The sequence below is a fragment of the Megalobrama amblycephala genome, linkage group LG19, assembly GCF_018812025.1.
Source record: "Megalobrama amblycephala isolate DHTTF-2021 linkage group LG19, ASM1881202v1, whole genome shotgun sequence".
NCBI lineage: Eukaryota > Metazoa > Chordata > Actinopteri > Cypriniformes > Xenocyprididae > Megalobrama > Megalobrama amblycephala.
In genome coordinates this window covers 21323840-21336379 of record NC_063062.1, presented here as the reverse complement: position 1 = coordinate 21336379, position 12540 = coordinate 21323840, and the positions used below count along the sequence as shown (strand labels likewise).

The window sequence follows — 12540 nt, the reverse complement described above, 5'->3', positions numbered from 1 at the left end:
TCACTTCAGACAGTGCAGCTGGTCCCATCAGGATAATGTCAGGTTTTTATGCAGCCTCTATTTTTTTTGAGGGATAACTTAAAATCATTTGTATTGTGGGATGAACACAGGCACAGACTGGCCATCGGAAACTCAGGGAGAAATCCCGCTGGTCGGGAGACTGATTTGGTCTGCTGCCCAGCTCACTTTCATTTATTTAGCCCATTTAAAATCTTTATTATTATTTTTATTATTACTATTATTATTACCTGCCCGACGTGCACAAGTGATTTCTGAATTTGGCATTCAGTTTAGCCTACGCTATCATCTCTGGCGAACGACTTCTGCACGGAAAAGAAAAACTGTACATGAAGACGCAGTGAATAGGTGGTGTTTCCTGATGGATCTTCACTCTAAGATGTGCATCTCTGTGTCAGATAAATTACATTTTAGACAATAATGTTCCTTCTCCGTCCATGCGATATATGCACATATTGAATGAGTAATGTTTTTCTAGCATATTTACTTGAACTTTGCTAATAGGCTATATGATTTAACCCATTTCAGAGGTGGCAAAATTTAGAATTTAAAATGGACTGAGTAAAGCTCTCTTGATTGCAACCTCTACTTATCATTGTGTAAACACATTATGGCCTATAACTTTTGGTACAATGTTAAAAAATGTTATTTGGGCTATTTTAGTTGCCATTTGCTATATAGGTAATAGGCCTACTATATATTATATATAAATATATAACGCAAGTAAATATAGAAAAAAAAAGGACTACATAACTATAGTAATAGGCTATAAAATATATATAGCCTAAAATTGTAAAATAAAGCACTAACTATAGCAGCATTTATTATAAACAACATATAGCCTAAATGCAACGCCAAAATTATTTATTTAAAAGTGAAAGAAACGCCGTTGGGCTTTCTCTCATTCAGCACTAATCCAAATGTTTCCATATTATTCGAGATGCATTGGTTGCTACACTTTTACTTAGTAAACAAGTTTTTGTACTACACTCTTGTTCAGTGTCCTCGAAAAATAGCATTCTTCACGTGAGCAAAAATGTGCTTGGCATTACACCACAGTGAGGCAGTGGTCACGCTGAACTCAGGCAGTGTCATTTTTAAAGGCTATATTCAGTCGACTGCATTTTATTTTGATGAACAGGCTGTGATGTCAATTTAACACTGATAGCCTGTTGTGAGTACTGTACAGGCGTGAGGCGCCAGCGCGATCACTTGGATTTTTTACTTAAACAGCAGAAGGCTATAATACTCCGTCATTTATGGTCATACAGATAACACATCATCATTGGAAACTTTATAGCGTGCATCTAACACTTACAAATAAAAACAAAACACTGTGCTTTTGTAAAATAAAGAAAATAAACAGGATGCGCTTTCTATCATTTCCATGAACAGGTGTGGAGTGCAAAAATTAACCAAAAATTCAGCACAGCCTATACTACGCAGTTTTTTCTTTTGTTAATCTGTTAATTAATTTGAGTAACATAGCCTATGTTTCGTTTAGACCTATTCCTTTTACAAGCTATAATTTAGTCTGTTTTTCTCTGTTCACAGAAGCGCAGCAGGTGCGATGTGACCATGAACATACCATGGTATTTTTAATAGGTCACAGACACATCCCTTCTGATTTAATTTAATAAGCCTTCAATTTGCATGATATTGAGCAGAAATAAATCACGTAATCGCGCCTGCTATGTTACACATATCTGAATGATCATTTGTGACGTTCTTGAGCTGAAAACGGCAGCGAGTGAAATAGCCTAACATTCAACTTCGATAACAGAATGCAGCAGAAATATAGTAATTATAGAGTTACGTCTGACTGTTACACATGCTAATCACTTCCATACTAAATATACTTTATACTAAAACAAATAGGCGTAGCAGAGACCCCCAGAGATAAATGTCCTGCATGCTCAGAATTATTGCTGCTCTGTAATTGGCCAAAATGCAATGTTTGACTTTTCAGAGACCTTCTACTTTTCCCTGTGGAACCAGGAAGCTGGACTTCTGACCTACTTTCAGTATGATCTGAATTTCTGAGTTTTGAATTTTAGAATATTGAATTTGGTGTTTTGAATTTGTTATTCATGTTGAAACTTGAAGCTGTATTTTTAAGAAGTGAATATTTGCAGTCTAAGAATTCAGAACAAAAAATACATATGATGACACATGATGATACATATGTAGAAAAAAAGTTCTATTTCAAATGTCCAGGATTCAAGTTTAAAAAATTAAAATTCAAATCTATACAAAATGGCACTTAAATGTTGAATTCTGTTAAATGACACTTTTCAATAATTCAAATTTACACAATTCAAATTCAGATAATTTTGTCATATTTCTAGCCCCATACAACGTATGCTTTTTCCTGTAAGCTTTTTTTTTTTTTTTACAAAGTAAAATAAAACCTATAGCTGTAGATTGCCATTTTTGCCAAATAATTTTGACTGATAAATACCTTAACCAAGTTTAGTGTTTTGTTCTTCCTTCATATTTAAAATATTTAATAAATATATCAGATATTTTTCTCATATTTTGATGGTTTAATCGAACTTTGTAGGGTCATTAAAAACAAATATCCCCACCGGACATCACTTTTAAGCCACTACTGTATGCTGTTACCATGATATAAAATTACTTCATATGTCCCACCGCTTTTACTTCCCTTTTTCCATACATTCTTTGCATTTGTCTAATTCTCCTTTCGCTCTTTCTTTCTTAAGCATCTGTGAGCGCCCAGTACGTTCCGACGGTGTGCAACGGAAGAGAGATTGTTGACTCCACCACTTCCTCTCTGTGACCCCGCCCCCTCCTCCAGACTCCTGCTCCTTAGCGACTGTTAGCCAATCAGCACACATTGTGCTCTGCCCAAGAACTAGGTCTGCCTACAGTGTGTAGAAAGTGTGTATGATTATGATTATTATTAAATTATTTTTAGGGCTCGTTGTAAATATTAACTGACATTGTTGTAGAGAAACAAAAGAACAAAAAAAAAAAATCCTTTATAGAGAGATTTTGGAAACTTTTGTTTTGATAGCTTTATTATGTATGTTGTAAACGGCCATGATGTGATGATGTAAAACTCAAACAAGTTTTTGATTGGACCACAGTAGAGACTGACAGACATGGCTCCGCCTGCAATACTGGACACAATTTGTGGTCGTTTTCTTTTGTAGGCCTCATTGTAATAATCTAAACTGTATGTATTTCTATGTTGTACATTCTGTACAGAATCTTAACCGATGGTTTTAACAGCACACGTCGACAGTATTAGAGTCTACGCTGGTCATGAGGTCCAGAGCAGGAAAACCATCGAGTGAGCGCTCGCACCTCAAACTTCACGTCGTCTCATTACAGGCAGTGGCTTGATGCCAGAGGTTACAACACCATTTTAGTAAACTGTCATGACATCTGAAAACATATTACATTAACTGCATCTCATAAGCATTATGTTGAGATGGCAGTGATGCGTGTTTATGTTCCAGCACGGATACGCAGTGTTTCGAGATGTTATATAAGTTTACATTGCCTGTGACGAGTAGCCTTCAGGGACGGAAAGTCTGGAAGATGAGCATGTGAGGTACTGTGAATCTTACAATGTTGACACACACCTCTTTTCCACCATCATGGTGCTGTTGCCAATTTGCCGAAGAAAAAAAAAAAACAGGTCAACATCTGCCCCTTAAACAGTGACAAACCAGGAAACCTGTCAGAGGGCAAAAAATAGGCTAATGTCCTCTCCAAAAATAGTTTTGAAAACCACAAAAACTTAAACTGCCAATATTTATATAGATTTTTTTTAAAAATATATACATATTTGCAATATGCATTTATATATGTCTCTTATGCTCACCATGGCTGCATTTATTTGATCAAATATATATAAAAACAGCAATACTGTAAAATTATAATAATTTAAAAGAACTGATTTAAATGTTATTTATTCGTGTATTAATTTTCAGCATCATTACTTTAGTCTTCAGTGTCACATGATCCTTCTGAAATCATGCTGATTTGCTGCTCAAGACATTTCTTATTATTATTAATGCTGAACACAGTTGTGCTGCTTTATATTTTTGTGTACCCCATCTCTGGCACCGGCACCATTTCAGTGGAAAAATGGATAATCAGTCACATTTTTGACGTGGGAAATGCTTTGTGATGCAGTGAATGTAAAATGTATTCTGTTGTTCAAAATCGGCTTGTTGTGCCTTATCATTTGTCCTATAGTTTTAATACGAGAGGTTCCTCAGAGCCTTTTGGCGGGAGGGGACCGGGCCATTTTTTTTACAGACATCTTTTTTTACATTTCAGACGTTTTATACATTTCTATGTTTTTCCTGTTGGTTTGTTTGGAAGAGAGAGGGACACTCGGGTTCTTCGACAAGCTGACGATTTATAGAGAGCTAAAATATTAAAAGTTTGTTTTTAGCTTGCGGCCATCGCTTGGCCTCAAGGGATTCTGTACAATATCACGTTACCTAATGCAAGTTACAAACTGTATCATGTAATTTAAGGATCATCCATTCTTGGCCCGTCATGAAGAGATATAGTAAACAAACATGTAACAGTAACCTAGAAATGCTAAAGCTCTCAACATCCATAATTCATCAGCATGGCAGCAAAGGAAATCATTTGTGTGTCAGTTAACAGTACCAGGAGGTGAACATGCACAGCAGGAGTGATAAAATCAGATAACAGAAAAAACATAACCAATCAATGACAGATTTAGTCTTCCAATGGAGACGGATTTGCTTACAGAACCACAAGAGATGTATTACAACTATACACACATACAATCAAAATGCAGCCAGGCCCGTACTATATTCTTCCTCAGTTTTTCCCCCTTTTTACCCACTAATTAGTGATTACTACTGCTGAAAAGAAGGGTTAGGAATTTCAACAAACTCCTAATCCTAAGTAATGCCGTTATGTAATTAAAATAAACAGTTTGTGCCTGGCAAATGATTAAATCTTGTAAACATCCATTGGACTAACATTGAAGTAGGAATTAAAGCCATATCTATGGATTAGAATAGATATGGACAACCCAGAGAGCAAAGCATTGGAAACAAACCAAAACACCATAGTAACATAGTAAACAACTCTCAGGCCACCTTAACAACTGCATAGCAATGCCCTGGAATCTGATCAGAACATCCAAGCAACTGCAGAGTAGTGTTAAAAACCACTCAGAACACCCTAGCAACTGCACAGTAACATGAGAAAAACACTCAGAACACTCAGACAACTGCATAGCAACATACTAAAAGACACTTAGAACACCTTAGCAACTGCATAGCAACACCATGGAAACCACCTACAACACCCTAGCACAATGACATTCTAAATGCTACCCAGAACCACCATAGTAAGTAACATGCTAAAAACCACTTACAACATCTTAGCAACTGCATAGCAACACCATGGAAACCACCCACAACACCCTAGCAACACCCTAGTATGACGGCATTATAAAAAATGCACAGAACACCCTAAAACCTGCATAGTAAGTAACATGCTAAAAACCACTCAGAACACCTGAGCAACTGCATAGCAGCACCCTGGAAACCACCTACAACACCCTAGCAACACCCTAGCACAATGACATTATAAAAAAAACATCCAGAACACCCTAGAACCTGCATAGTAAGTAACATGCTAAAAACCACTTAGAACACCCTAGCAACTGCATAGCAACACTCTATGGAAACCGCCTACAACACCCTAGCACAATGACATTATAAAAAAAACATCCAGAACACCCTAGAACCTGCTTAATAAGTAACATGCTAAAAACCACTTAGAACACCCTAGCAACTGCATAGCAACACTCTATGGAAACCGCCTACAACATCCTAGCAACACCCTAGCACAATGACATTATAAAAAAAAACACCCAGAACACCCTAGAACCTGCTTAATAAGTAACATGCTAAAAACCACTTAGAACACCTTAGCAACTGCATAGAAACACCCTGGAAACCACCTACAACATCCTAGCAACACCCTAGCACAATGACATTATAAAAAAAAACACCCAGAACACCCTAGAACCTGCTTAATAAGTAACATGCTAAAAACCACTTAGAACACCTTAGCAACTGCATAGAAACACCCTGGAAACCACCTACAACACCCTAGCAACACCCTAGTACAACGACATTATAAAAAAACGCACAGAACACCCTAAAACCTGCATAGTAAGTAACATGCTAAAAACCACTTAGAACACCTTAGCAACTGCATAGAAACACCCTGGAAACCACCTACAACACCCTAGCAACACCCTAGCACAATGCCATTATAAAAAACACCCAGAACACCCTAGAACCTACATAATAAGTAACATGCTAAAAACCACTTAGAACACCTTAGCAACTGCATAGCAACACTCTATGGAAACCGCCTACAACACCATAGCACAATGACATTATAAAAAACACCCAGAACACCCTAGAACCTGCATAGTAAGGAACATGCTAAAAAACACTTAGAACACCTTAACAACTGCATAGCAACACCCTGGAAACCACCCACAACAACACCCTAGAAATTATATATTAACATGGAACTAAATAGCAACACCATGGAAACCAGTACTATGGTGGTCACTTTTACACAGGCAAGATCTACAGTATAAATTCTTACAATATTTTACTCCTACAAAAAAGGCCAACATGAGGACAGCAGATACAGTCTGTACTTGAAACAAAGTTAACAAGTAAGTGAATGTAGGGACAAAAACATGAGGTTATGTAAAGCAGTTTGCTGCCCCATAAACTCCAGCATGATACTCAGCAACTCTGTGCTTTTGTGGCGAGGCAACACCATCCCAAAATCTGCACACATCCTCTTTCCACACGTTAAGTTGCTAGGGGTCCTCATTCCAGCCTTAGCCTCTTTAAGAATTTTTTTGAGAGAAGAAAAAGTCAAATGTGGTGGTTTCATCTGAGTGGCTTAGAAACGGTTTAGGAGGGAGGCGAGACTGCAGTCTGCGCAGAAACACAAATCGAGAGCGAGCCTCCCTCACCCACTGCAGCAATTTCATTCAAGTCAGAGTGGGGATGGAGGGTCTTACTGCAGAATCAGCCGACTGTGTCTAAACGCGTCACTGCGTGGGAAAGTTTAAAGAAAACTTTCATAGAAATGTTCATGTTTGACATAAATCTTCACTCCACAGCAGAATACGGTTGTCAGTCCTGTTTGGAGAGCTAAATATGGTGATGAGGTTCATAAACATTTTGGTTGTGAAAGAAGGAGGCAAACTGTAACCAAAGTGGCACGTCCTGATTTTGCAGAGTTAGACACGTTCCTGGCTCAACATATTTTGTTGATCCTGGAACAACATTCTTAAAACTTTAGTCCTAACCATATCCCTACCTCTAAAGCTGGGTGCACACTGTGCGATTTATAATAGTCCTTACGATTGTTGCTTGTCAGACTGTATGAACATGATTCTCATGTCACACTGTGAGATCTCAGCTGTCAATTATGTCAGACTGTACAACAGTCAAGATGCGTGAAAATGGACACGCCACCCATACACGTTCGGTTACTGTGAGCTGCATTACACGTTGGACTGAAATGGTAGCTAACAAAGAAATCTCTAACGTTAATTTTGATCATGGCTTATCATGAAAAACAAAGACAATTTGACATTCGTCATTGGAGAAGTCACACTGCAGGACTACACTCCAGAATTCCGTCGGAGGTAAAATTTAATCGCAATGGTCATTAATCGGCTGTCAGTTAACATGTCAAACTAGCAATCAAAGATTACAGATTTTAGCCTAGGATTATAGGAATCTTTTAGGATTCTCAAAATTTGTCTCAGGCGACCAAATCGTGGTCAAAATAGCACAGTGTGAACCTGCCTTAAACCTAACCCTACCCATAAATTATCCCTAAAATCAGAAGGAAATAAGTGAAAAACACCAAACCTTAAAGGATTAGTCAACTTTTAAATAAACTTTTCCTGATAATTTACTCACCCCCATGTCATCCAAGATGTTCATGTCTTTCTTTCGTCAGTCAAAAAGAAATTAAGGTTTTTGATGAAAACATTCCAGGATTATTCTCCTTATAGTGGACTTCAATGGCCTCCAGATGGATGAAGGTCAAAATTATAGTTTCAGTGCAGCTTCAAAGGGCTTTAAACGATACTAGACGAGGAATAAGGGTCTTATCTAGAGAAACAATCGGTCATTATCGAAAAAAATACAACTGTATATGTTTTATAAACACAGAATATCACCTTGAACGTACTTCCCCTTTCCGCATTCAAAACGCTTATGCTGTATGTCCTACGCATATTCTACTTACGGAACGAACACGGCGCCAGTTTCGTTTTTTTTCCGTAAGTAGAATAGGGAAGGCGTAGGACATACAGCACAAGCGTTTTGAAGAATGAGGAAAGCGGAAGTACGTTCAAGGCGATATTTTGTGTTTATAAAGCATACACAGTTGCATTTTTTTGCCCAATCGTTTCGCTAAATAAGACCCTTATTCCTCATCTGGTATCGTTTAAAGCCCTTTGAAGCTGCACTGAAACTGTAATTTTGACCTTCAGCCGTTTGGAGGCCATTGAAGTCCACTATAAGGAGAATATATACTGGAATGTTTTCATCAAAAACCTTAATTTCTTTTCGACTGACGAAAGAAAGACATGAACATCTTGAATGACATGGGGTGAGTAAATTATAAGGAAAAGTTTATTTAAAAGTGGACTAATCCTTTAACTGTAAGCCTAAACTTGACATAAAGTGTAAACCTATCCCTCAAATCTGATTAGTTGATTGGAATGTTGTTCCAGGATCAAAAAAGATGTTGATCCAGGAACATGTTGTTCTTGGTGAAATCAGGTTAGGCAACCAAAGTGACTCCTTTACACTTACAGGAGTCACATCTGAATTTTAAGATCAAGTTTGGTTGATGTGTGAACAGAACTACAGTCAATAACTAGCGAAAAGTGTAGTATGTGATCAGAGAGCGAGACAAAATGTCTGTTAAAGGGATAGTTCATTTATTCACCCCCATGTCGTTCCAAACCTGTATGACTTTCTTTCATCTGTGAAACACAAGAAGATATTTTTAAAACACCCCGCAATATTCTTCAAATTAGCTTATTTTGTGTTTTGCAGAATATAGAAAGTCATACAGATTTGGAGAGAACGTGATGACAATGTCTTTTTTTGGTGAACTATCCCTTCAAGTGTCCAGGAAATTAGGGAGGAAAAAAGACTTGATTTTTGACTCTAAAAGCAGCAATAGTTGCCAAAAATATTTTATATAGAATATATTTAGAATAAAAACTAAATCCAAATACTACATATTTAATACAAATAAGTCTTGATGTTTACTATGGTTATCTGTCAGGCACGACTCAAGACCAGGCCCAAATGGAATCTGCACATTTTTCCCCACATTTTCTGTACTTTTTTTGGAAGGAAAATGTACAAAATCGCGAGCTGTAATACAGATTCTGTGTTATTGGAAGCTGAAAGCATTATCAAATTAGCCAAAACATTTAATAAATGAACACAGAAGGGGTGTGTATTACTTTGTGAAGGACAAACGTTCCAATTATGTAAAAAAATGTACGGAACTGATTCCAAGCGGGCCTGTGAGTTTGAGAATGGGATTGATTTTGTTTTCTATTGTATGTACAGGCTAATTTAGAGTTATATCTGTTAGTAAATACAGTACATTTGTCAATCCCACATACGTTTTTCTATCTGTTTTTCTGAAACGGCATGTTCATCGGATGTATCAAGAATGTATCAATCTGGAGTGATTTCAAACTTGTATGTAAGGGTTAAAAAATTTCTCACTAAAAACTCTCCTTCAGATCTGTAAAAGAGGTATAAATGTGTGGAACATGTACTGCAGGAAGGCGCCGAACTTTTCGGTTTGAACACAAAGCAATAGAACAGTACCCACGGTGCAGTGTGCAATAAAAAAGGACATTATGACATCACAATAAACAAACTAAATGATGCATTGTCTTTTTTCTTCCTTATTTTGGGGTTGTGGGATAACAGTAAATCTTTAATCACACATCAGACATACACAAACACACACTGACATACCTTCTCAACACTTTCTGTCTCTGTGACTGTGATGGATTCAGATGTCTCACAAAGACGAGCATTTCCTCACCGATAAAAAAAAAAAAAAAACTTCCCAGTGTGTTCTCTCGTCTACTAAATTATTCTGCTGACATCCAATCAGCTGGCTTCTGGCTTTCTAAAAAGGATGAAGCAGAAGAGATTATGAGCAGGGAAAATGGAATGCAATTTTTGCCAGGGATTTTCTGGCCAGAATAATACATCGGAAGTGCTGAAGTGCTGAAGCCTTTGAAAACCCTTCCTTTTATCAGCCACATAAGTTCGCCTGAGGAGAGAGAGGACAGGTGAGAGAAAGAGAGAGAGAACGGCATGAATGAGAGTGTGAGAATGGGAGGTAAAGTGATGGCTGAGGGATAGAGATAGTGAGTGAGGGAGTTTTTTTGGTGAATTGTACACATCACCCTTCTTCTGTCCTCAGTGGAATTCTAATGGCTGTGGCACAGAGTCAAGGCTTTTATGGGAGATATTAGAACCGCTGCACTTTTCCAGGTTAGACACAAACTCTTCCACCTACAACACAATATTTCTGAAGCCCTGACAGACGAGGAATCACAGGAATGAGTGAGAGACAGAATAAAAGACATCGAGATGCGGCATTCAGACATAGTGAGAGAACTAATGAGGAACGTACAAAGCGTTTGCTGCACCGCTGCAGCACTACTTTAAGCGATAGTTCACCCAAAAATGACAATTCTGTGAACATCTACTCACTGTCATGATGGTATAAACCTGTATGGTTATTTTTTTTTTTTTTTTTTTTTTTTGTGAAACACACAAAAAGAGACTTTCTGAAGAATCTTTACTCAGTTTGTCATACTCATATTGAGCACATTAAAAACAAACAAAAACAACAATTAATTAAATACAATAACGGTAGTCCATTCACTAAAGTGAGCTTTGTGTGAGGAAAAGATCTAAAGATTTAAATTTAAATTGGATTAAAATACCATATTTGAAGATTTTGTGTATAACATCTTAAAGGTGCCCTAGAACATGATTTTAAAAGATGTAATATAAGTCTAAGGTGTCCCCTGAATGTGTCTGTGAAGTTTCAGCTCAAAATACCCCATAGATTTTTTTTTTATTACTTTTTTTAACTGCCTATTTTGGGGCATCATTATAAACACGCCGATTTATGCTGCGGCCCCTTTAAATCCCGTGCTCTCCGCCCACAGAGCTTTCGCTTGCCTTAAACAGTGCCCTAACAAAGTTTACACAGCTAATATAACCCTCAAAATGGATCTTTACAAAGTGTTCGTCATGCATACTGCATGTATGCTTCGGATTATGTGAGTATTGTATACTGTTATATTGTTTACATTGATTCTGAGTGAGTTTGAGGCTATGCTGCATGGCTAAAGCTAACATTAGACACTGTGGGAGAGATTTATAAAGAATGAAGTTGTGTTTAATGCATTATACAGATTTGTCTCCGTGAATACAGTAAGAAACGATGGTAACTTTAACCACATTTAACAGTACATTAGCAACATGCTAACGAAACATTTAGAAAGACAATTCACAAATATCACTAAAAATATCATGATATCATGGATCATGTTAGTTATTATTGCTCCATCTGCCATTTTTCGTTGTTGTTCTTGCTTGCTTACCTAGTCTGTTGATTCAGCTATGTACATCCAGACGTTCTGCCCTTGTCTAATGCCTTACATAATGATAATGTTGGGAACATCATGGGCTGGCATATGCAAATATTGGGGGCGTACACCCCGACTGTTATGTAACAGTCGGTGTTATGTTGAGATTCGCCTGTTCTTGGAAGGTCTTTTAAACAAATGAGATTTATATAAGAAGGAGGAAACAATGGAGTTTGAGACTCACTGTATGTCATTTCCATGTACTGAACTCTTGTTAATCAACTATGCCAAGATAAATTAAATTTTTCATTCGAGCGCACCTTTAAATTTCAAACTGATCATCATACACAGCTGACTTTAGCCCCATAAAGAATTAGTCCACTTTTAAATACACTTTTCCTGATAAATTTACTCACCCCCATGTCATCCAAGATGTTCATGTCTTTCTTTCGTCAGTCGAAAAGAAATGAAGGTTTTTGAGGAAAACATTCCAGGATTTTTCTCCTTACAGTGGATTTCAATGGCTACCAACAGATTGAAAGTCAAAATTACAGTTTCAGTGCAGCTTCAAGGGCTTTAAACGATACCAGATGAGTAATAAGGGTCTTATCTGGCGAATCGATCGGTCATTTTCGAAAAAAATACAACCGTTTATGCTTTATAAACAAAATATCGCCTTGAACGTACTTTCCGCTTCCGCATTCTTCATAACGCTTACGCTGAATGTTCTACGCCTTCCCTATTCTACTTTCGGAACGAACGCGGCGCCAGTTTCGTTTTTTTTCCATAAA

At 37.3% G+C, this 12540-nt stretch overlaps 2 protein-coding genes across 3 annotated transcripts in view; one reads left to right on the top strand and one right to left on the bottom strand.

The window, feature by feature from the left end:
• Nucleotides 1-3927, top strand: part of grm3 (glutamate receptor, metabotropic 3) — a 59496-nt gene extending 55569 nt beyond the window's left edge. For both annotated transcript variants that reach the window (XM_048168393.1, XM_048168392.1), the window contains exon 6: nucleotides 2745-3927. In XM_048168393.1, coding sequence (XP_048024350.1) covers nucleotides 2745-2821 — 77 coding nt within the window. In that variant the 3' untranslated portion in view covers nucleotides 2822-3927. The remainder of the gene's footprint in view (nucleotides 1-2744) is intronic.
• Nucleotides 1-12540, bottom strand: part of elapor2a (endosome-lysosome associated apoptosis and autophagy regulator family member 2a) — a 77296-nt gene that overhangs the window by 30665 nt on the left and 34091 nt on the right. The window contains exon 22 of the transcript XR_007181584.1: nucleotides 10113-10269. The gene's annotated coding sequence lies outside the window, so the exon portion shown is untranslated. The remainder of the gene's footprint in view (nucleotides 1-10112; nucleotides 10270-12540) is intronic.